Source organism: Pseudophryne corroboree, chromosome 6, assembly GCF_028390025.1.
Source record: "Pseudophryne corroboree isolate aPseCor3 chromosome 6, aPseCor3.hap2, whole genome shotgun sequence".
In the NCBI taxonomy this organism is placed as follows: Eukaryota; Metazoa; Chordata; class Amphibia; order Anura; family Myobatrachidae; genus Pseudophryne; species Pseudophryne corroboree.
In genome coordinates, this window is record NC_086449.1 from 391,533,433 (window position 1) to 391,559,542 (window position 26,110).

General features: G+C 45.9%; 1 protein-coding gene across 3 annotated transcripts in view; it reads right to left on the reverse strand.

Moving 5' to 3' along the window:
* Window positions 1-14,379: 14,379 nt before the first annotated feature.
* IL15RA (interleukin 15 receptor subunit alpha) overlaps window positions 14,380-26,110 on the reverse strand; it is a 185,253-nt gene continuing 173,522 nt past the window's right edge. Inside the window, exon 8 of one of the 3 annotated variants that reach the window (XM_063926795.1) lies at window positions 14,380-14,470. In XM_063926795.1, the coding sequence (XP_063782865.1) occupies window positions 14,383-14,470 (88 nt within the window). In that variant the 3' untranslated portion in view covers window positions 14,380-14,382. The remainder of the gene's footprint in view (window positions 14,471-26,110) is intronic. The other 2 variants (XR_010179351.1, XM_063926797.1) reach the window with 2 other exon arrangements.

The following is a 26,110-nucleotide window of genomic DNA, read 5'->3' on the forward strand; positions in this document are numbered from 1 at the left end:
AGGAGCCACATGATAATGGCACCTTGCTACAATATATCTAAGCTAAGAGCTACCTACCTTAGAGCAACCGCATAATGCTCCATATGGCATATCAGGACTTGCATCTCCTCCTAATATAAAGTCCTCTCTGCCTCTCACAACAAACATATAGACTGTCAGATGCTCAATTAGCTTAGTGATATAATTCAGGAGCTCATAGTACTGCCCGGTCACGGTGAAAAATCGGAAAGGGTGGACGACAGGACAAAGTGCATAAGTCCAATACCCGTCTTGCAGAGGCAATAGCCAGCAAGAACAGGACCTTGGCCGTGAGCCATGTGAATTTCAATGATTCAAGAGGTTCAAAAGGAGATTCTCGTAGGGCATTCAGCACAACAGAAAGATCTCATAGAGCCAAAGGGGGAACATAGGGAGGCTGAATACTTAGAACAACTTGAGTGAATGTATGAACATCAGGTATAGAGGCAATCATGCGTTGGAACCATACTGACAAGGCAGATGTGTGAACCTTGAGGGAGGCCAGGCGAAGACCTAAATTCAAACCTTTTTGCAGAAAAAAACATAATTTTGGAAGTTTTAAATCTACCAGCGTCATAATTCTTATCAGCACACCAGGTGAAGTAAGAATGCCAAACCTTATAATAAATCTGGGCAGATGCTGGTTTGTGAGCCTCAGTCCTCAGGAGTGCTGCTTCAAGAGCCACGCCGTCAAAGCCAGTCTAGCCAGGTCCGGGTAGAGACAAGGGGGTAAATATACTAAGATGGGAGTTCTATTTAATATGGGGTGTTGCCCATAGCAACCAATCAGGTTATCTTCTTCTAGAAGATAATACCTGTAATCTGATTGGTTGCTATGGACAACATCCGATCTTAAACAGAACTCCCATCTTAGTAAATTTACCCCAGGACCCTGTATGTAGAAGGGGACGCTCTGTCGACAGACCCTGCAGGTCTGAGAATCAATGCCTTCGAGGCCACGCTGGACCGACTAGAATTAGCATTCCTCCTTCTTGCTTGAACTTCCGCAGTACCCTGGGCAGGAGTGACACGAATGCTGCCTAGGGATCCCTGGTCCATGATCCGAAGACCGGAACCTTGTGATTGTGTCGAGACACCATGAGGCCTATGTCTGGTAGGCCCTACCTGTCCACTACAAGTTGAAAGACTTCTGGATGAAGGTTCCACTCTCCAGAGTGAACGTCCTGGCGACTGAGGAAGTCCGCTTCCCAGTTTAAGATGCCCAGAATGAACACTGCTGATATGGCTGGCAGATGGCGTTTCGCCCAACAAAGGATTTTTGACACTTCCATCATTGCCATGCGGCTTCGAGTACTGCCTTGATGGTTTATGTATGTCACCGTGGTGGCATTGTCTGACTGTACCTGAACAGGCCTGTTTCATACCAGAGGCAGGGCAAGAGATAAGTGCATTGAACACAGCTCCAAAATGTTGATCAGAAGGAGGGATTCGTTGTCAGTAGGACCCAGTTGGGGATCCAGAATGGACGGCCCCTGCACAATTGCTGGTCCTGGAGCCACCAGCAACGAGACCATCTGGTATCTGATCCGATGAGGTAGGCAGTCCCACTTTGACAGGATCAACCATTGCAGAGGACGAGAAATTGAGTGTACTCTACCGTGTTGACGACACCATGAGGCCAAGGACTTTCATCGCCGAGTGTATCGACACTCTGGGGCGTCGAATGAAGTGTCTTATCCTGTCCTGAAGTTTCAGGAATTTGTCTGGAGACAGGAACACCATGCTCTGAGCTGGCACCAGCGAGGACTTCTTCCAATTTATTAGCCACCCATGGGCTTGCCGGAAATTCACTATCAGTTGCAGATGACTGAGGAGGACTTCGGGAGAATTTGCCAGAATCAGCAGGTCATCCAAGTACGGGAGGATTCTGAGTCCCTGGAGGTGGGCAGTCATCACCTTAGTGGAGATCCAAGGAGCCGTAGCCAGTCCACAAGGCAGAGCCTGGAACTGGTAGTGAAGGTTGCCAATAGCAAACTCCAGGAACTGCTGATGCGAAATGGCAATAGGAATATGCAGATATGCATCTTGTATATCCAGGGATACCATATAGTCTACGGGTTCCACAGCTAGCACAATTGAGAGCAGCATTTCCATACAAAACTTGGACACTCTCACAAACTTTTTCAGAGATTTGAGGTTGAGTATAGGCCGAAAAGACCCATTGGGTTTCGGGACTAGAAACAGGGTTGAGTAGTAACCTCTGCCCCTCTGGGACTGAGGTACCGGCACAACCACTCCTGTACTCAGGAGGGAACCTACAACCGTTTGCAGAGCCTGTGCTTTCAACGGATCCGAAGGGAGAGCCGTAGTGCAGAACTGGTGAGTGGGACGTCTCTTGAAGGAGACAGTGTACCCGTGAGAGACTACTTCCAGTACCCATGCATCTGAAGTGGTCGTGAGCCAGACCTGGGCGAACTGTAGAGGCCTGCCCCGTCATGCAGCAGGCTTGTCATGTTTTGCAGAAGGCTCACGGCCTTCCCAAGACTGTTTCACCTTGGGCTTGGTGGTTTTGGGAGCACAAGATTGTCTTGGGTATGTCTGACCTTTTGCTTTCCCTTGAGTCCGAAAGGAACAAAAAGTGGTACTCTTTGCCTTCTGTGCAGAAGGATTAGTATTTGGGAGAAAAGCTGTTTTTGCAGCTGCCAGTTCAGACACAATTTTATTTAGGCCAATATCCCCAGTGAAGGGGAGGACCTCCAAAGTCTTTTTGGAGTACAGGTCCGGTTTCCACAACCTCAACCACAGTATGCGGTGCGCCAGGACAGACGTAGCCAACGCCTTGGCTGCCAATTTTCCTGCCTCAGAGGACACCTCTTGAATGTAAAGAGAGGCGTCGGTAATGTCAGACATTGTCAGAAATATCCTTAGGCAGCTCCTCCTCTAATGCCTGAACCCACGCCTCAATACCTTTTGCGGCCCAAGAGGCAGCTGTAGTGGGTCTATGAATAGCTCCCATAAGGGAATACACAGATTTCAGGCACCCTTCAACACTCTTATATGTCGGCTCCCTCAGTGAGGTGACAGTGGTGACAGGCAGAGTGGATGACACCTCTAGGTGACATGAGAATCCACCAGCAGTGGACTCTCCCATTTGTTACAAAACTCTGCAGGGAGAGGGTAGCGAGCCAAGGCCCATTTAGGAATAGGGAATTTCTTCCCTGGATTAGACCAGGGTTTCCGTCTGATGTCCACTAAATGATCAGAATGAGGCAAAACAGTTTTAACCACCTTTTGCTGTATAAACTTATCAGTTTTCTTTGCCACAGTAGTGGAATCCTACTCATCTATGATTTGCAGGATATGCTTGAGAGCAACCACCAGGGCAGAGACATCAATTTGTAAGGGAGAATCCTCATCAGTAACACAGGATTCAGTGTCTGACAGGACCGTATGCTTCCCCTCCTCTTCAGATAAGACATCAGAGAGGTTTGTAGACTGTGAGGAGGAAGCAGCCCGCTTAGAGGGACCAGAGACTGGTTTAGTTGCTGCAGTTTGTTAGAAAATTTTCCGCCCAAGGCAGATTAACCATGGGCACAATTTGTGGGGGTAATGGCACAGGCGGCCCCATAGGGGGCGCAAGGCATTCCACTTGAGTACCCATCAGGGTAGTGAATGCTGCCCATGGAGGCTCATGACTAATGGCAGGGGCTGTGGACTGACTGGGAGGTGCATGACAAGCAGTACAGAGATCATCATACAACACTTCCCCCTCTGATAAATCATTGGAGCATGCTCTGCATGATGCAGGAGCTTCCGCAGATTTACTGCCCTTTATGTTACACATTATAAATGCAACAAATGGGCTAACACAGTACAATTATTAAGCTAAACAAAAGCAAATACCTGTGGAATAAAACAGGGTATAATGTGACTGTAACACAGTAGAAATATACTTATATTGATAAACAGTGTTGGACTGGGGCATGAAGGGCCCACCGGGGGATTCCCCTGTACCACTGTGGGCCATTCCGACCCTGTTGATATATAGATACATACTGTGTATGACTATATTGTAAGACCCAAACGCACCTAGCCCAGGGTACAGAATATAGTGACAATTACATTTGGGAAACACCAGCCAATCAGCTCCCATATGTAAATTGACCGTTAGGAGCTGACTGGCTGGTGCGTTTATCACCTTGCACTTATCACCGCTTTATAACTTTCTCATGCCGTCTCCAGGTTAATACATCTGCCCCTGAGAGCTCAGTTTCGTTAACCAGTCCAATGTAGAAGCAGGTAAAAGAGAAGGCAGATATTAGTCACATAGAACCACAATCTCATGACAGGAGAGGGTATCAGCGGCTAATGCCATACAAACCAAAGAAGCTAGGTGCGTCAGGGTGGGCGCCCTGTGGAACTCAGTGTAACTTGCAGAAAGAGAGTTAACCATGGTAAGTCTACCATAACTCTCCTTTTCTGCAGCAGGGAAGACTGTGTACCACAGGGAAACCATCGGGGATGTCCTAAAGCAATTCCTCAAGGGAGGGGACACGCCCTAGCGAGTAAGAGAACCCGGCATCCAAAGGAAGCATCCTGGGAAGCAGAAGTATCAAAGGTATAGAACCTAATGAACGTGTTCACTGAGGACCACATAGCCACCTTGCACATTTGTTCTGGGGACGCGCCACGACAGGCCTCCCAAGAAGGTCCAACAGACCAAGTAGAATGGGCTTTAACTTTAACAGGATCTGGGAGTCCAGCCTGCGCATAAGCTTGTGAAATCACTATTCTAATCCATCTGGCCAAGGCTTGCTTATTCGCAGGCCAACCACGTTTGTGAAACCAAACAAAACAAAAAGGGAATCTGACCTCCTGATAGAGGCAGTCCTCTCCACATAGATACGGAGAGCCCTAACCACGTCCAAAGAACATTCTTTGGGATACAAATCCGAAGAGACAAAGGCCGGAACCACAATCTCTTGGTTAAGGTGAAAAGATGACACCACCTTAGGCAGATAACTTGGGCGAGTTCGTAGAACTGCCCAGTACCGGTAGAATATGAGAAAGGGTGGACGACAGGACAAAGCGCCTAAGTCAGACACCCGTCTTGCAGAGGCAATGGCCAGCATGAACAGGACCTTGGACATGAGCCATTTAAGGTCCACCGATTAAAGAGGTTCAAATGGAGTCTCTTGCAGAGCATTCAGCACAACAGACAAATCCCATGGAGCCACAGCAGGGACATACGGAGGCTGAATCCAAATAATGCCCTGAATGAACATCTGAACATCAGGTATAGAGGCAATTTTTCTCTGAAACCAAACCGACAAGGCAGATATATGAACCTTGAGAGAGGCCAGACACAGACCTAAGTCCATGCCTCTTTGCAGAAAAGCCATAATTCTGGAAGTTCTGAATCTATGGACATTGTAATTCTTCTCAGCACACCAGGTGAAGTAAGAATTCCAAACCCTGTAATAAATCCATGCAGAGGCCAGTTTGCAGGCTTTCAACATTGTTTGGATAACCGCCTCTGAAAATCCTTTGGCTCTCAGGAGTGATGCTTCTAGAGCCATGCCTTCAAAGCCAGTCTGGCCAGGTCTGGGTAGAGAAAAAAGGGAGAAAAAGAATGTCTCTTTGCTGGCGCATTCTTTTTCTCCCTTTTTTTCTGTGCAATACAATTTGTCTCTGGTAGCACCCCCGAATATCCAGTAATAAGTGGATGATTCATTGACTGACATTGGTTGGGGCTTCCTTTTCAAAATAATATCAAATACTCAGCTGGTGTAGACCATATCCCTTTCCCCCGTTCCCTTTATGTTCCAGGTCTGGGTAGAGACAAGGGCCCTGCACGAGGAGGTCTGGTCGTTGATGAAGTAGAAGGGGATGCCCCATCGATAGGCCCTGCAGTTCTGAGAACCAATGCCACCTGGGCCACACTGGAGCAACTAAAAGCAGCCATCCGCCTTCCTGTTTGAACTTCAGTAGAACCCTGGGCAAGAGTGACACTGGATTTTCCCTCCAGTGTCACTCCTGCCCAGGGTTCCACGTAAGGCAGCCGAAAGTTCCATGGAATTGCCAGTGCATCCACGAACGCTGCTTGAGGATCCCTTGTCCTTGATCCGAAGACCAGAACCTTGTGATTGTATTGAGACGCCATTAGGTCTACGTCCGGTGGACCCCACTTGTCCACTAGGAGTTGAGAGATTTCTGGATGAAGACTCCACTCACTGGCGTGTACATCCTGGCGACTGAGGTAGTCCGCTTCCCAGTTCAGGACACCCAGAATGTACACTGCCGATATACTTGGCAAATAGTGTTCTGCCCAACAAAGGATAGTGTTCTGCCCAACAAAGCCAAGTGGCTTCGAGACCCACCTTGATGGTTTATGTATGCCACTGTCGTGGCGTTGTCTGACCGTACTTGAACCGGTCTGTTCTGTACCAGAGGCAGGGCGAGTGACAATGCATTGAACACTGCCCTCAGCTCTAGGATGTTTATTGGGAGGAGTGATTCTTCCCTGGTCCACCGACCCTGAAATGAGTGCTGCTCCAACACCGCTCCCCATCCCCTCAAACTGGCATCCATTGTCAGGAGGACCCAGTCGGGGATCCAGAAGGGATGGCTCCTGCTCAATTGCCGGTCCTGGAGCCACCAGATCAGCGACAAATGAACTTCCGGAGTCAACAAGATCAGAGGGCAAGAATGAAGTTGAGTGTACTCCACCATGTCGAACGTCGACACCATCAGGGAGATGGGTGAAGTGTCTTATCCTGTCCTGGATTTTCAGGTCCTTGTCTGGAGACAGGAACAGTCTCTGACTGTGTGTGTTCAGAAGCGCCCGTAGGGGCACCATGCACTGAGCTGGGACCAGCGAGGACTTCTTCCAATTGATCATCCATCTAGTTGTAAGCAACTCACCTTCAATTGTAGATGACTGAAGAGGACATAGTGGGAATGTCACGATCCGGGTATCTGGACGCCATTACTTACCCTTCAGATGCCTCCTAAGGCTGGCTCAGCGTTCCAGGACCGGATCCCGTCTGTTGTACTGATGTCCACATTCCTGCCTCCTCTCCTGTCACTCTGAGACGCGGTCACCGCGACGCCTGTTGCATCCGGAATGGCGTCTCCCGCGGCCTCCGCCGCTGTTCCTGAGTTTCTGCATGCAGAATATCAGAGTGGTGATTACGTCAGCCGCGGCCTCCGCTGTGCCCGCGTGGTTAAATGTGCACTTATCAGTCTGGCGTCTCCTGTCTCCTGTGGCCGGCGCCGCCATTACTGTTTTAATTCCCACATGGATTACAAACCAAACTTCCCTCCAAGTGTCTGCATGGGCGCAGCCATCTTGGATTCTGTCATCTGTTCATTTCCACCAATCTGTTGTTTGCAATGTTAATCTGCATAATTGCCTAGCCAATCCCTTCCTTGCTGCAGGTATAAATAATCTGTGCCTGAGCAAGGAAGGCGTCAGTGCTTTGGTTGTCAAACCTAGTTCCAGTTTGTCTCTCTCCTGTGGTTGTTTTCCAGGTTCCAGCTCCTATCTCCACACTTCCACTAAAGAGACCCGCACCAGCATTTCCACCTGCGGTGTAGCCTGACTCTCCTATCCATTTGGACTCATCTGCTTCCAGCCACAGATCCACCTGCTTACAGCATCCAGCTTCCAGCAGAGGTCAGCTCTTCTTAAAGTGCCGGTACCCTTTTCTGCAGATTACCATTCACCTTTGGTTATTATTTCACCGCTCTCAAGCTCCACACATCATTCCATATTTCATCGCTCTCAAGCTACATTTATTATTTAACTGGTTCCAGCCAGTATTCACTCCGTGTCAACATCAGTCTGGTTTCAGCCAGTATCCACAGCAGCCGTTTTACATACAGCAGCCCAGCTTTTCCTGGAACACCAGCTGGTACGATCCTGGGCTATTTCCATTGCTACAGTCGGCCCTGGTAAGGACTTTCCACCTAGAAGATTATTAAGAACTATCTCATACTACCAGAGCCCTGTGGTCCTTGCCACCCTGTAGTACCCAGGAACTGTATTATTTCCCTGCTGAGTTTTATGTTTTCTTATTTGCTGCTGTGTTACGGAGTATGTCATAATAAACATCATTGACTTTTATCCTGGTTGTCGTGGTCACGCCTTCGGGCAGTTATTCTACATGTTACTTACATGTCTAGGGGTCTGATACAACCTCCCAGGTTCCGTTACATCTCAGCCCCTACAACTGAGGCTGCCTCCCGTCAGCTCAGGCCCTCAGTTGTGACAGGGAACTAGCCAGAATCAGCAGGTCGTCCAAGTACGGCAGGATTCTGATTCTCTGGCGACGGAGGTGTGCCGTCATCACGGCCATAATCTTGGTGAAGATCCGAAGAGCTGTGGCCAGTCCAAGTGGCAGAGCCTGGAACTGGTAGTCACTGTCGCCAATAGCAAACCACAGGAACTGCTGTTGCGATATGGCAATAGGAATATGCAGGTAAGCATCCTGTATATCCAGGGATACCATGTAATCTCCGGGTTTCATCGCCAGCACAATACAGTGGCAAACACAGGATTTAGCAAGGGGGGTTTCCGTGGGTGTGTATGTATATGTGCATGTATGTGTAATATATATATATATATATATATATATATATACACAAAAGTCAAGGATGTAATTATGCGCGCCAAAGGCGCGCGCTCCAGAAAGGGGGCGTAGTCACCCAAAAGAGGTGTGGTCACCCAAAAGGGGGCGTGTCCAGTGTAGTAGAACCCCTTATACTATCTAGTACTGGTGCCCCTTTCACCTTATAGCACACGGTACGAGCTGAATTTCACATTATAGCACACGGTACGAGCCGAAATTCACATTGTAGCACACTGAATGAGCCGAAACTCACATTGTAGCACACTGAATGAGCCGAAATTCACATTGTAGCACACTGAATGAGCCGAAACTCACATTGTAGCACACTGAATGATCCGAAATTCACATTGTAGCACACTGAATGAGCCGAAACTCACATTGTAGTACACTGAATGAGCCAAAATTCACATTGTAGCACACTGAATGAGCCGAAACTCACATTGTAGCACACTGAATGATCCGAAACTCACATTGTAGCACACTGAATGAGCCGAAATTCACATTGTAGCACACCGAATGAGCCGAAACTCACATTGTAGCACACTGAATGAGCCGGAATTCACCTTGTAGCACAATGAATGAGCCGAAATTCACACTGCAGCACACTGAATGAGCCGAAACTCACATTGTAGCATACTGAATGAGCTGAAATTGTGACAGCAGGGACAGCCAGAGTGACGACAGGGAGAAAGAGAGTGACAACAGTGAGAGTGACGACAGGGAGAGAGAGTGACAACAGTGAGAGTGACGACAGGGAGAGAGAGTGACGACGGAGAGAAAGTGTGACGACAGAGAGAGAGTGACGACAGGGAGAGAGAGTGACGACAGTGACGACATGGAGAGAGAGTGACGACAGGGAGAGAGAGTGACGATAGTGATGACAGGGAGAGAGAGTGATGACAGGGTGAGAGAGTGACAACAGTGACAACAGGGTACGACAGTGACGACAGGGAGAGAGAGTGACAACAGGGAGAGAGAGTGATGACAGGGAGAGAGGTGACAGCAGGGGAACATTACCTCATTTGTTGCTGGTGGCTGGGCAGCGGGCGACTGGTGGCTGGGCGGCGAGCAGCGTGCGGTGAGCGACTGGTGGTGGCGGGTGGCTGTGAGCTAATACAGCGCTCTACACTGCCGCCAGCCGCCACGCAGGGACGGGGAGCACAATGTGCAGCAGGATCGCCACTTATATACATACACACACACACATACGTGTGTGTGTATATATATATATATATATATATATATATATACACACACACACTCCCAAACATACATACATACCACATTAAAATATACATACACAAACACACACATATACACAAGTACACATCCATACATACATACTGTACATACACCAGTGCACAAACACACAGGCATACTGTACATACAAACATACAAATACACACATAAACACTGGCTGCAAACTTACATGATCCATCAGGGCCTGGGAGCAGGCAGAGTGAGGACAGAGCGGAGGGAGCTGCTGTTGCTGAGCATGCGAAGCCAGCAGCTCCCCCGGTACATTCTGTAAGCAGAGAGCTCCACAGCTCTCTCTTGCTGCTGCAGCTCCGCGGTCGCGATTGCGGCTTTTGCTGAGACGGAGACAAAGCTGTCTCCGTCTCAAAATAGAAATCTCGGCTCATCAGGGGGACGGGGGTGGGGGGTTTCCAGGTACTCGGAAACCCCCCCTGAGTGCGCCACTGCAATAGAGCGCAATGTTTCCATACAAAACTTGGCGACCCTCACAAATTTGTTCAGTGACTTGAGGTTAAGTATAGGCCGAAACGACCCATTGGGTTTCTGCGCAAAAAACTGTTGAATAATAGCCTCTGCCACGCTGGGACTGAGGTACCGGCAAAACCACTCCTGTACTCAGGAGAGAACCTACCACCGTTTGAAGAGCCTGCGCCTTCAAAGGAGTACCGTACGGGAGTACCATAGTACAGAACTGGTGAAGGGGACGTCTTTTGAAGGAGACAGCGTACCCGTGAGAGACAACTTCCAGTACCAAAGCATCTGGGCGAACTGTAGAAGTCGGCCTCCCACCCTGGGGTGCCCAAAGGTGAAGACCCGCCCCTTCAGGCAGCAGGCTTGTCTTGTTTCGAAGCAGGCTGACGGGCTGCCCAGGACTGTTTCATCTTGGGCTTGGTGGTCTTGGGAGCACGAGACTGTCTGGGGTAAGACTAACCCTTGGCCCTCCCTTGAGGTTGAAAGAAACGAAAAGTGGTAGTCTTCGTCTTCTGAGCAGAAGGATTAGTAGGAGGAAGAAAAGCAGTCTTAGCAGCTGCTAATTCAGACACTATTTTATTCAGGTCCACTCCAAATAAAATGCCCCCAGTAAAGGGGAGTACCTCCAAGGTCTTCTTGGAGTCCAAATCCACTTTCCACGACCTTAAGCACAGTATGCAGCGAGCCAGGACAGACATGTATGACGCTTTGGCTGCCAGTACCCCCGCCTCAGAGGACGCCTCCTGAATGTAATAGGTGGCGGTGCATATGTGAGACAGGTATTGTCTGGCCTTGTTAGAAATATCCTTGGGCATCTCATCCTCTAACGCCTGAACCCACGCCTCAATACCCTTTGTGGCCCAAGAGGCAGCTATGGTGGGCCTATGAATGGCCACTGCGAGGGAATATATAGACTTCAGGCATCCCTCCTCATGCTTATCTGTCAATTCCTTCAGGCAGGTGACAGTGGTGACAGGCAGAGTAGACGACACCACGAGACGAGTGACGTGAGAATCCACCACCGGTGGTTTTTCCCAGTTACCACATACTGTAACTCTGCAGGGAGAGGATAGCGAGCCAAAGCCCATTTAGGGAGCGGGAATTTCTTACCTGGGGTAGACCAGGGTTCCTTCCTGCTGTCCACAAGATTATCAGAATGGGATAAGACAGTTTTAACCACCTTCTGTTGTTTCAACATATCAGTTTTCTTGGCCACTGTAGTGGAATCCTCATCCTCAGTGATTTGAAGGTTCTGCTTAATAGCATGCACCAGGGCAGGGACATCAACCTTTAAGGTAGAATCCTCGTCAGTAACACATGATTCAGAGTCTGACAGGACCGTATGCTCGCCCTCCTCGTCAGATGAAACATCAGAGAGGTTAGTAGATTGTGAGGAGGAAGCAGCCCGCTTAGAGGACCCAGAGACACAGGAGTGAAATGGAGTAGATTTCTGTCTAACCAAATACTGATTTAACTGTTGCAGCTGTGTAGACAAATTTTCCGCCCAAGGTGGATTTACTATAGGGACAACTTGTGGTGGCAGTGACACCGGAGATCTCATAGGGGGGATAAACGGTCCACCAGAGTTCCCAGGAGGGTCGTGAACATAGCCCAGGGTGGCTCCATTGTAGTTACAGGAGCTGCTGGCTGACTGGGAGGTGTATGACATTTAGCACACAGACCATCACACAATACTCCCCCCCCCAGGTAAACCACTGGAGCATACCTTGTAACTTACAGGAGCTTCCAGAGTTTTACTGCCCTTATTGTTAGACATTGTAATAAAGCAACAATTAGGCTCAGAGTATGACGAAGCCAGACAGAGTACACGACTTGCGGACCAGCGTCAGAATATGCAAACTTGTGAACTAAATCCTGGTGTACATGACTGTAACACAGTAAAATATCTGTATAGCGATAACTACTGTGTAGACCATGCATGTCCAAACTGCGGCCCTCCAGCTGTTGTGAAACTACATATCCCAGCATGCCCTGACACAGTTTTGCTGTCAGAGAATGCTAAAGCTGTGTCAGGGCATGCTGGGATGTGTAGTTTCTCAACAGCTGGAGGGCCGCAGTTTGGACATGCCTGGTGTAGACTATATTAGAGGACCCTGACGCACCTAGTCCCTTCGGGTATAGAATATAGTGATAGCTACCTTAGATGGGATACACATGAGGGGGAAACCATACAGCAGGTACAGGCACATACAATCACAGGCAATGCAGAGATTATTTTAAACACAGTAAAACTGCACTGGACTAGTATATATCACACAGCGCGGTCCTAATACGGAGGTATATATCAGAATACTCGTACAATATATTCTGTAATAGGTACACTCTTTCTTAACTAACACTGTAATAAGACATGTAGAATACTCAAGTGTATGTAAAGTCTCAGCGCTGTGGACAGGCTGCTTTACAGGGGAGACCTTGCCCTGGAATCCCAGAGACCAATAGCAGCTATGCTCAGAAGATGGCACACAGCGTCTCTGTCAGGAATTGAGGGAGAGTGTGAGACAGCTCCAGGGTGGGAAATCTGCGTGGAGACGGCGCCCTGGGCCAGGGGAGGGGCTACAGGTCAAGCGCCGGCTCCCCTATGCTGGTCCTCACCGCCGGTACTATGGAGCCTTATCAATAGGGGCGTTAGTACACCCGACCTGTACTCCTATGCCCTGAGGGATAAATTGGGGTCCCTGTTTGGTGACAGTGTCCACGCCAGCATTGCAGTCTGTCTCCCTAGACTGCGACCCGGAACGCAATTTAGTGGCGGCTCCCACCTGGGGGACCCTCTTACCTCCTCCCTTCGTAGCAGTCACGCGAACCAGGAGAATGTCTGCGACCATATGCCTAAGCCTGAGCGTCTCCGCCGGGAGTATGCGGCGCTGCTTGGGAGGTGACGGAGACGCAGCACTGAATGTTACCCTGACATAACAGTGCTGTGGCCCTTGAAGTCTTCTTTTAGATTTTTCAGGGCTACCCAGTGCAGCCCGCCTGTTAGGTGACCTGCTACCTGCAGACACCACTCGAAACTGAGCTCTAAGTGCCTGGAGGCGGGGTTATAGAGAAGGCCCCAATGCATCCTGGGACAGTCAAAGCTTTGCCTGATGGGGCCTCTGGATCAAGATCCCACTCTACACCCCCGATGTTTTCCCTGTGGGACACAGTGTACCCCACTACAGATATATATATATCACAGCACGGTCACAGACCGGAGGATATAGCAGAATACTCGTACAATGGCCCTCATTCCGAGTTGATCGCTAAGTTTTTCGTTCGCACAACCTATTAGTAAAGTTGCGTTAATGTAGTAATTTTGCGAACATCCGCCCCCAACGTATTTTTGCTCATTCGCACGCATTATTACACAAAGTGGGCGTACGCCAAATGACATCGCAGCAATGCAAAAACATCGCAGCAATGCGAACCCATCGCATTAACACATACTTATTCGTAAAAATACTAGGTAGTCGTAGATTTACACATTTATCAGTTAAAGTGCTCACTTTTGCGGAGAAACGCACCACATTGTTTTTTTTTTACTATTAAGTGGAATAACACCTTCCAATTAAAAGTCCACAAGCCCTCCTCAATTACAAATCCAATTAGTGACTGAATTGTAATGTTCAAGATCAATTAAGTATTTTATAAATACCTGAAGAACACTTTGTAGCCATAAAAGAACCTATTTCTATTTACATGTTTAATATAAATATAGATGTTTGCAATGTGCTTGGTCTAATGTGTTTTGTGTATTTATTAAAGTAGAGTTTTTGTATGTGAATGAAGGTTTTTGCATGTTTATTTAGCCAATAACATGTTTGTTTTAGATTTTTAAAATAACTTACGTTAGCTGTATGAAATGTTTAATGTAAGAAATGTTTGTTCTGCAATCTGCTGTTCCTTTATTGCATTATTAAATAATAAACACCCGCTTAAGTATAATAATTTTCTTTTATTTTTTTTTTTAGATTTTTAGAAATGATAAGATAATTTTTGGTTTTAAAAAACATAAAAAAATTAACAAAAATTTTCCATATCATCTAGCAGACCCAGCAAGGCCTGGAGATGTCGCCTCATGTTTCCCACAATCTCCCGCAACGATGTGGGATCTCCAACGGCAACATCTGAAATTAAAAGATAACATAAACATTACTAACTTACTCACATTGCTTATTATACAAGCAAGGCACAAAGCACACTTTAATGCAGGCATGTCCAAACTGCATCCCTCAAGCTGGTGTGAAACTACATATACCAGCATGCGTTAACTCAGTTTTGGGGCCAGGGAATGCCAAACCTGTGTCAGGGCATGCTGGGATGTGTAGTTTCTCTACAGTTGCAGTTGCGCAGTTTGGACAGGCATGCTTAATGGCAAAGTTTATACATCATGGCTGTTTTATGGTACAATCATTAGCAGAAAAACACACAAGCCTGCTCAGGCTTTTTTGGATACTTTTTACAGTATTCTAGACCATGGGCTACATTTACTACTATGTGAGTTCATTTTAAGATGGAGCGTTGCCCATAGCAAACAAGCCAAAATAAGATGATTATCTTGTAGAAGTGGTTCCCCAATTGTAAAGTTTATTTGTATTGGTTGCTATGGGCGACATCCCATGTTAAAGATAACTACCATCTTCGTCACTGTTACACCATGTTGGCATTCATTCACATCTGGAGTGTTTTTTTTATATTTTTAAGGGGTTTGGTGCTGCATCATCACACTGCATATCAACATCTTCAGAAGGCCAACATATCCTAGCATTCCCACACTCCCTGAAAGCTGCCCTTACTAAATAATTGCAAACAGGTTTGACTTTAACAAATAGTCATTTTGTGAGTGTAACTTTCACAACACAAATCACTGTGTCATTAGGCTGCATAACAAAGTGAAGCATGTGTTTTGTAAGTGCAAATATTAAGACTACACAGGCACAAGTGTAAAAGACCAACAACATACTAAACTCCACTCAGGTCTAACTGTTTCCCAGAAAAAAACCCACATATAAACCCTGTTGTCCTGGCAACCCTGGCTACCTAATGAGTGTCAACCTAGAGTGGACACACAAAACATTGCACACATAAACACTGTACATATAATGACACTCACAAATATGTAAATGCAACATGTACACCATGAAGAAAAACACAAATTTTTGTCCTTGGTACAAGATTTCAAACAGTACAACACTGCATGTTTTGTCATTGTAAGTGTAAGTAGGTAATCATTTAAAAAAAAAAAAAAAAAAAACTTATAATTCAAAAAATTACCAAGAAGATTTCCTGAATACTCACAAACGAAAAAACGCAACAAAAAAATGTCTATATTCAAAACGCAAACGAAAGGACAAATGTATGCTTGACAATTACTCACTCTGCAAATTCCTATAGCACCTTCACGCACAAGCCAACAAACTCAAGTGAAACTCCAAACTACCTACACTCACAGCGTGCAAAGTAGGCCCTTAAATAAGCAGTGCAATCAACCAGATTGTGTACACCTGTGTGAATTAACGCTTCGCACGTAGGTATATAAGCGCACACACCTCGCCGTACACGTCATCACAAACATGGCTTCTCGTGAGCAAATCGCAGCAGAGATGGACCGCATTGCAGAGCAGGAGATGGCATTGCGGAAAAGACGCCTAGATTGCCAAAGGCGCATGCTGGAATACGCCTCTGCGGATGTTGAAGAGGCAGGACCTAGTACTCTGCAAATGTCTGCTTCTGAACCACAACAATTGAGTGGGGATACCCTGCCACACACACAAAGTGACCAAACTGAGGAAGAATTGGCTTTAGCCACACAAACACAACAGGCAGAAGCTGCTAGTGAGGAGGAAGATGGTGATGACCAACAAGAAGAAACCTCACAGGCTACCTCCAGACGGAAGAAAAGACAGCCTGCATTCACTAAGAGGGAGTTGCGTGTCTTGGTCACGCAGGCCATGTCCAAAATCCATAGAGGCCCAAAAAACATGGGGGCAGCTTCAAAAGCTCGCATCTGGAGAGACATCACAAAATCTGTGAATGACGTTGGCTCTGTCGTCAGAACATCACAGGAAGTGAGACGACGGTAAGTGCATATTGACAGTCCTTTTTCTGTGCTAAGTTGACTAAAAAATGTAGTTACATGTGATGTTATGTCTAGCAAACACAAGCAGAACACGTGTCCTATATATTAGCTTAGACAAATAATAAGACTCTACTTTGTCCCTCTTTCACAATACATATGTAGGTGGGCCGACTTCAAATCCCGCCTGAAGGCAAAGAGGGCTGCGGAGTGGAATGCCTCAAGGGCTACAGGTGGAGGAGCACCTGTCGCTGTGGAGTATACTGACTTGGAGGAGATGGCGATGCCCTGTGTCAGTTATGAGGAGGGCCAAGGGGTGTCTCATATGGACACGGACCTGCCTGAGATCCTGACGGGACATGACTTGGAAGGTAAGTTTACACATTTAGTTGGCTGTAATTTTGACAGTATTTCTAATAACAAACTAATTTTGTATCCTACTTTTTCCCCACACATTCTTCTATTTGCTTGCCACAAAACACAGCACAGGGGGGTGATCCGTTTGAGTCACAGGACGGTTATGTGGTTGAGGCTGAGGTGGAGGGACCTAGTGAGTCTGGCAGTGTGGGCCAACAAATCCCACCTCTGCAGGTTCCTACTGGCCCCCCCACCCAACCCTCTGCTATCCCGGAGATCCTGCTTGAAATCGCTAGGTATGGTGAGAGCCTAAATCGGTTTCAAGACGGGGTCATCCGGGAGGTAAGCCAGATAGCTGTCCGGCTCACTGAGCACCGAACCTGTGTTGAGCAAGGTGTTGCTCAACTCTGCCAACGTCTGGCAGAGATCAGGCAGGGCCAAGAACAACTTGCCTCCTCATTCCAAACCCTTGCAAATAACATCTTGCAAGGGCTCCAGGCCATCGCTGTCTCCCTTGCCCACAGTGGCAGAGAGCCACCCACATCGGCTACCTCCCCTGCCCCTGCCCAGGAAGAACAGCCCACTGGGCAGGCCCAACGAAGGTCGCTCCGCAGACCTTCCAAAGAAGAACAGCCTCAGGCGGGGAGAAAAAGAAGAAAGTGATGTCTCTCCAGATGGCCAGCACCCATGTTTTTGATGTTGCCTCTATGTATTTTTGGAGCTGGCTTGTGTGACCAGAATGGATAACTCCCTCTTAGTGAAATGTATTCTTTCTGTTTGGATGTATTGTAGCCTGTGAGTTTATGTGTATAAACACCAGAGCCATCTTCCTCTTACTAGTGTGCTATGTATTGTTGTGTTTGTGTGGTGGATCCTAATTCTTTCTCATTTGGTTTAAAATTTGTGTGTGGCAGGGTGTGTCATGTTTTATTTATGCTTTAAAAATATACTTTTGTCAGAAGCAGAAGTTTGCAGAGTACTGAGTTCTGCTATCTAATGATTGTCAGTGCCATCTGCTTGCTGCTTGGTCCATCTCTGCCTGTGCGACTCACGTGGAGCCATGTTGTTTAAAGGTTGTGAAATATTATGATAGTAATAAAAAATATATTGTAAAAATTTGAGCAGTTTCTTCAAGGTAATGCAGTTCCAGAAAGATTAGGTCAGCATATAGACACTTGTAGACCAATCTGCTAATTCTCCTTAAAAATTGAAAAAAAAAAAAAAAAAAAAAGGTATGCTTTGCACCACACTTTAATGTCCATATTAAGTAAACAGACACGACGCTTTTTATAAATATCTATGGTCAACAGGACATCATTTCAAACATTGTGAGATATTATAAGCAAATATTATTGTGACTTTGAAGACTAAATTAAAGTGTATGCTGCATTATGTGGGTGTTGGTTTATTTGTAACAAATGTTGCAGATTTCAAACACTTTCACAAATATTTTCACTTGCTTGTATTTGGGAGTCTTACACACATTAAAACAAGTTTAAAAAATGCTTACACAACAAATTCAACAAAAAACACACCCTTATTTGGCAGTGTGTGAGATTTATATGTGAGTAGAATAAACATGTAATGTGTGTTCAGACAATTGCTGGTTGGTAACTTTCATCTGCTCATTAATTAACAAGTAATTGGACATCAGATGAATGTGATATCCAATTAACTGCATACACACTTGTACCAGTACTTCGCAAATGTAGAGTAACTGCAGACCTACTCTGCTGCTGCGTGAATGTTGCTACGGTTTCCTATGTTAGTTTTAACAGCGACAATGTTTATTTGCGAAAAACACGCCCATTGCGAGTTGAATACTCCCACACTGTACGCCCACTTTCACGCCCTTGTCGGAGCATTGCGAAGTCTCGCCTCCGCCACGCCCACGCCACTCCTCGTTTTCGTTTGGCAGTTACGGCTTTATTTTTTCTGAGTAATTTTGCACAGTTGTCGTACGTATGTATTCGCGCATGCGTAATCACGCATTTGCGCATGCGCAGATACTTACATTTCGTACATTTGCGATGCGATGACTCTTAGCGATCAACTCGGAATGAGGGCCAATATACTGTGCAATGTACACCTTTTCTCAACTAACGCTGTCTCTAAGACTTGTAGGATACTCAAGTGAATGTAAAGTCTCAACGCTGTACACAGGCGGCTTTACATGGGAGACCTTGCCCTGCAATCCCGGAGACCTGCTCCAGCTATGCTGTTAAGATGTTACCCAGACTCTCTGTGAGGGAGTGAGGCAGCTCCGGGGTGGGAAATCTGTTAGGAGATTGTTACCTGGGCCGGGGCTTCATGTCAAGCACCGCCTCCCCTATGCTGTACTTCCACCCCAGGTACTGTGGAGTCTTACTAACAGGTGTTAATACACATGACCTGTGCGCCGAATGCCCTGATGGTCTAGTGGGGTCCCTGCCCAGTGAGTGTGAGGCATGGTTATAGAGGAGGCCTCTATGCATCCTGGGACAGCTAAAGCTTTACCTGTTGATGCCTCTGGATCAAGATCCACTCTCCACCCAGATGTTTCCTTGTGGAAATCTTTGTACCCTGCTGCAGAAATGAGGATTTCACTGCAAAGTGATTGACAGGAAGTGACCATTTGGGGGTGTTAACATAGTGCTAGTGGGGAGTGGCTGTAAAAATGCAGGTGTGCCATGGCCATTTTCAGGGAGTGTATCACGTCAGCTGCGAGCACTAATGTACAAATACATGGCACCTGCATGACTACTGCCGGGTCAGTCTGCATAGCCATAGGTTTACCCTTAACCATGATGTTCTTTGTTCTTGGGTATTGGCACACAATTGCGAATGAGATGCGATAGCTCTGATGGGCATCTCTCTTCATTTCTGGATGGCACTTGCTGATATCAGTTGTGTTGCGGAGAAAATCGCACTTCCAGCTGCATTAACATATTTCTCTGACTCAGACCATACGTACTGTACAGTGCCGTTTCTAGCGGCGGGCGACCATGCAACCGCACGGGGCGCCCGCTGCGGCACTTTGTGTGTCCTTATCTCCTCTCTCTTCCCGAGCACTCCTGCTCGGGGGGCGGAGTTTCACAGAATGACGCGTTTGCGTCGTGACGTCATGACGCAATCGCGTCATTCCGCCAAACCCTGCCCCCCGAGCAGGAGTGCTCGGAAAGAGGGAGGAGAGGAGATAAGCCTGGAAGGAGGAGGCGGCCGGCACGAGGGACGTGAGGCGTCCGAACCCGAAGAGCGGGAAGATACTCTATGTAAATAGTATCTCTCTCTCTCCCTACCCCCCCGCCCCCACTTGACACCTGCCTGCCGCACGGTTTAAAATGGGGACACCTGCCTGCCATACTGTGTCAAATGAGGACACCTGCCTGCCGTGCTGTGTAAAATGGGGCACCTGCCTGCCATACTGTGTAAAATGGGGACACCTGCCTGCCGCGCTGTGTAAAATGGGGACACCTGCCTGCCGCGCTGTGTAAAATGGGGACACCTGCCTGCTGCGCTGTGTAAAATGGGGACACCTGCCTGCCGTACTGTGTAAAATGGGGACACTTGCCTGCTGTAATGTGTAAAATGGGGACTTTTTTGATTTTTATTTTTTTTCCCCTGTGGTGGCCGTGATGATATCAGATGAGGCCACGCCCACTTTAATGAGACCACGCCCATTTTAATCAGGTCACACACCCTTGTCGGGAGCGCGCGTGCCTTCGGCGCACGCATGCTTTTTCTTTTTATTGCTATGGGGGGGAGGCGCATTTTTTTTATAGCAATGGGGGGGGGGGTGCGCATTTTGAAATCTCGCACTGGGAGCCAAATTGGCTAGAAACGGCCCTGGTACTGTACAGCACTCTGACGCTCCAATAATACAGGCTTTAGCATACACAGGCCCTTTTATAGAGCTAAGTAAACAACATGCACCTGCAGTCTAATCAGCCTGGTAATTCAGACATGTGATGTTGTTGTGCCCTATAAGTCATGCACAAAAACACTCAGTTAAGAAACAGGTTTGCAGCCTTTAACCATTTAACTACATGTCAACAAATAGTGCACTAAACTAATAAATGCAAAAGCAAAAAAAACACTCTGCATAGAAATATGAAAAGCATTCTCCTAATTTCCAGTGTATGTAGATATGATCCGTAGATGTATGAATTCCATGGCACCATTTTCAACAGGGATTAAATACACTTACCTGAAGTTTAGACTTTTAGCAGTGGTTCTCAAACTCGGTCCTCAGAACCCCAAACAGTGCATGTTTTGCAGGTAACCCAGCAAGTTCACAGGTGTATTCATTATTCACTGACACATTTTAAAAGGTTCACAGATGGAGCAAATTATTTCACTCACTCTGTGAGGAGACCTGCAAAACATGCACTGTGTGGGGTCCTGAGGACCGAGTTTGAGAACCTGTGCTTTTAGGCATATCAACATCTCTTTATGGTCTTCCTTTCCATGTTATAAATGAAATCTTGCCACAACTCCCATGAAGTGTAGATCTAGTGCAATACTGCACTATTTCCAAATGAAGTTTAATATACAAGATTCACGCACAATTTGCAACTAGATAGAGTCTATCGCTCATACTGTATGGTGTATTGCTTCTCTCCACTATCAGAAGATGTTTACATACCACTACATTACGAGAAAGTGGGACATTTCTGGAGAGCTCAGTCCAAATGTGTTAATGCATCAAAGTGCAATCAATCACCTTCCACTACATTTAATAAAATAAGCGTTTCTTTTTTTTCTTCTCAAATACTTCTCAGTTTATCCTCATACTGTACGTTGCTAAAATTAGAATCAGGCGATATTGGGACTCCCTTTATTGCATAAGGAACGTTTTATGTGTAGATTTTTGGGTGAGGTTTTTACGGAAAACTTGGCAATCCTTAGGAATTATCTCGATTCACTGAACTCCTGCTACTGGACATAGCAAGCTTCTGCTCATCCACAAATACAGTCATCTTGCTCTTCTATTCAAATTAATGTCTTAGTAGAATCTAGTGCACCCACCAAATAAATCTGTGCCTCAACTGTAAATGAAGCCGGAGTTAGAGGCAATATATACGTCCCTGTCATAACTCTCTTTTACATATGTCATTCTGAGCAAATCATTCAGTTAGATTTGCTTTACAAAGTATTCAGTATGATCAACATGGCAGCTCCCATTCAACCAACGATGACTGTAGAGCTGATTTAAGCAAGTCTGGTAGTGGTCTGTATATACATGATCAGGGGTGAAGAATGGTTTCCTCCTGAAGGTTAAACACCTTCGACTATGGATGGCTAATCTGTCAATGACCATCCCTAATATAACCTCTAACACATGTAACTTTGCAAAAAGACATTTACGACGACTCTTCATTTACAACAACCCTCCATATTCATGGACTAGACAAGTTCATAGGCATACCAGAGAAATACGACAATATATACTTAGGAATATTATAGATCTTTTTAGCAATATGAAGCCTCGACAGTTTAAACGCGGGAATGCCATTATCACTAATAGACCCATAAGTCTATAATATGAATAGTATTATTATTAGTAGTAGTAGTAGTAGTAGTAGTAGTAGTAGTAATAATAATAAGCAATCAACACTTTGTGGAAAAAACTTTATTACAAAATCTTAAAAAAATAAAAAAAGTACATAGACATAGAAACATAGAATTTGACGGCAGATAAGAACTACTTGGCCCATCTAATCTGCCCTAATCACATGTACATGCACACACTTACACACTAGGGTTAATTCCGGTTATAACCTACCAGTATATATTTGGATCGTGGGAGAAAACTGGAGTACCCAGAGGAAACACACACAAGAACGGGGAGAATATACAAACTCCACACACAGGGCCATGATGGAAAACCACACCCATGACCTCAGTGCTGCGAGGCAGTAATGCTAACCATTACACCGTCCATGCTGCCCTTGATATACATATACAGATTTTCTCTTACGCTGAACCATTAATAATCCTACTTTATTGTTTATGTTCTATTACGTAAACTGGCCAGGTGTTGTGCAGCTACGTGTATTGGTGTATCTATAAATCTACAATGGGTGCAGGGTGTGCGGTGCTCACCAACCCGTGGGTAATGGGGGGCCCAAGCTGCACCTGGAAAACATTGTAGCGCCCATTTTTGCAGAGATTTGTACAGTATTGAAGTGAACTGGTACATGGCGCAGGTACCATGTTCCTGGAGACCTGTGCATGTGCAGTATTCTCTGGCACAGTGTCTCAGTTCACTGCGTTGCCAGAAAGGAGGGGGCCTGCACTTAGTCTGCGCGTAGGTCCCCTCCTCTTTTAAACCTACCCTGGCCACATGTCTGTATTGCATGTAAATATGGAATATTTCTGAGAAGAAACCCAAACACTTTGTGCTGCAGACACAGCCGCCTCCCACTTTCGAGACCTCAGATATTGGGAGTTGTGTGTACTTATCTGCATCTATACAGACACCAAAGGTTTAATGGATCACAAACCACTTTACTGATGTAGAGCTTACACCTACACACAGCGAGGCATGCACTAAGCTGTCAGTTTATGGATTTCCGCTTCCGGCTTCATGCTGTAAGCCAGCACCTCAGAAGAGCTCCGACGCACCTCGTCTGAATCACCGGGAACACAGCTGTTAATCAGCATTCAGAGGGGCGGCTCTAATCACCCATCCCCCACTGACACCGATGGAGAAATTTCTAGCTCCATGCACCCCCGTTAAAGCAGCTCACTCCGCGGCAGCAATTCGACAGAAGAGGAGAGCATTACAATGCCACCCTTCTCTCCAGCGCCCAAGAAAGCAACCCCAGCTCAGTAGTACACTGGTGTGTCTCAGGTCAGTCGCTCCCTGGACACCCCGCTCATGCATGCTGACTTCACAGATGCTATAATAAATGCCATGACCCTGCTGCTCACTAAAGTGGTGGATGATATTACAAAGCAGCTGCTATCACACAGTTAGCAGGAATGAGAATAGAATTGGAAACCTCTGCTATGACATGGCTGATGTACAGGGTCGCATTATGCGCCTAGAATAGGAAAACTATCACCTTTGGAACAAGTTAGACGCTGCCGAAAACAGATCTAGGAGAAATAATATAAGACTGGTAGACTTACCAGAAATTGTTAAAGGAGCTGACCTTAATTATTTTGTCCAAATAACCCTCCCTTCCATACGCGGCAAGGACTTAGTGATTGAAAGGGTGCATAGGGTGGATCCCCCTCCACGCACCTCTGAAAGTCACCCTTGGGTCACCCTTTTCAGGTGCCTCAATTATTTACATAAAGTTGCCTTTTGGATGGTGTCCAGAAAGAAGCGTAACCTAATGTAGGAGAATAACCGCTTATATACATTTCAAGACTTCTCTGCAGAGCTCACCAGGGCACGCAAAGCCTTTAACACGATATGCTCCAAACTAGTTGCTGCAAAACACATAATTTGCTATGCTTCACCCAGCCAAACTTCGCATTTATGAAGGCGACAAACCTATAGACTTCACCTGATGATGATGCTGCTGCTTATTTACATGAAAAATCCACAGATGAACAAGAGGATATCTCTGATAGTCCTACTGCTGCTGGGACCTAATTATTCCCGTGAAGTTCAATAACACTCTCCTCATTGCAATGCAGCTATTGCTTGTCTTATTTTACTCCCTCACTTACTCTATAGCAAGAGAAAGATACCACCTTTAGCTTAATTTGGGTATATGCCTTTATGGTTTCTGTCTATTAATTCTCTTGAGATAACATTCAATGCTCTTCAATATAATCTGTTTGACTTAAGTTATGAATGTTATTATAATAATAATTATAGGGTTTGGGTTCTTTTTTTCTTCTTCTCTCTTTCCCCATAATGTTTTACTTTAGAATACTCTAAGCCGTGTCTAACTTTGACATGACATAACATGTAAGCTAAACCTTCACTAATTCTTCATCCTTTACTATAGGTGATGCAGCCAGGTAGTGTCCGGAGTTCTACGTCCGATCACTCCTTAATTTCTAATGTGCTCTCTTAACTATTTTGCTATTGTACACTGGAAGTATGTTTGGTTAACGAACCAGTTTCTGACTTATTTTGTTGTATTTAGATTTCCTATGACCCTCCCTCTCCTATCCCCATTTCCACACAGCCTACGCAGATCCAGATCAACAATACCAGGACCGGCATCAATTGGATCCTTTTCATTACCCTCAACTGGTATGTAGATGGCCGAGACTAAAAATGGATCATTAAATGTGGGAGGTAGTAACACTCCAGCGAAATGCCATAAAATTTTAATGTATTTATCTAAACAATACATTGACATAGCCTTCCTTCAAGAATCCCACTTGACCCATCCTGAAACATTAAAGCTGAAAATGTTAGATTGATCCCTCATAGCTGCTGCCCCTGTCAACAGTCGAAATATTACATACAGAAAACATACATACCCCACACGGATGAGTCACTATGCGTACGAATACAAGCAGTGAGCACAGCAATATATGGTAGAATACACATTCACACAGACAAGCCACAAGGATATATTCAACACATATTTCATAACACACATAAATTAAACATGTCAAGCACTAGAGATTATAAGGTTTTAAATTATATAATGGAGTATAACATCATGTATGTGTATTGTTGGAGCAAGATGGACATGTCGTGCTTGGTGTTAAAATGATCTGAGGAATGAGTGGATTGGTTTGGTGCCTGTGGTTGAATTGTAGCACATTGCAATGAGTAGTTATGATTAAATGTAGGAATATGAAGTCACTCTTATTGGAACAAAAGGACATTCCTGAAAGGAAGCATGTGTGGGCGGAAACCAGAGGCCAACCCTATTGATGTCTTCTTCAAGGCTTGCATATGAACTGACCAATAATTCATTATGAATGAGAACGTTCCCTTTCCTGGACCAATAACAGAAGAAATGTACTCCCCCAACAGACACAGTGTATAGCTGATCCCAGAGACAAGAAGTTCTGATTTGTTGTCTTTCTGCTACTGTGAGCATCGAGTGAGAGATGGAGGAAATGGAGCTGAGGGTGCATTGAGCAAATGGGGTAATTGTATGCTGATTGCAACTGTATTGATTCTTGCTTCCTATGTAATTGTTAATATATACCATATATATATATATATATATATACACACACACATACACTATACATGTGTTATATTGTATACATATCCTTTTAATATCAAATACATACATCAATGGAACTCATAAATGTGTGTGTGCACTTGTTTTCTCTTAAGGGATGTAGTGTTTGCGACGTACAGCACACTTTTATCGTGTATGGTAATAAGATGCAACATATATTAGCGCTGGCATTTTAAATA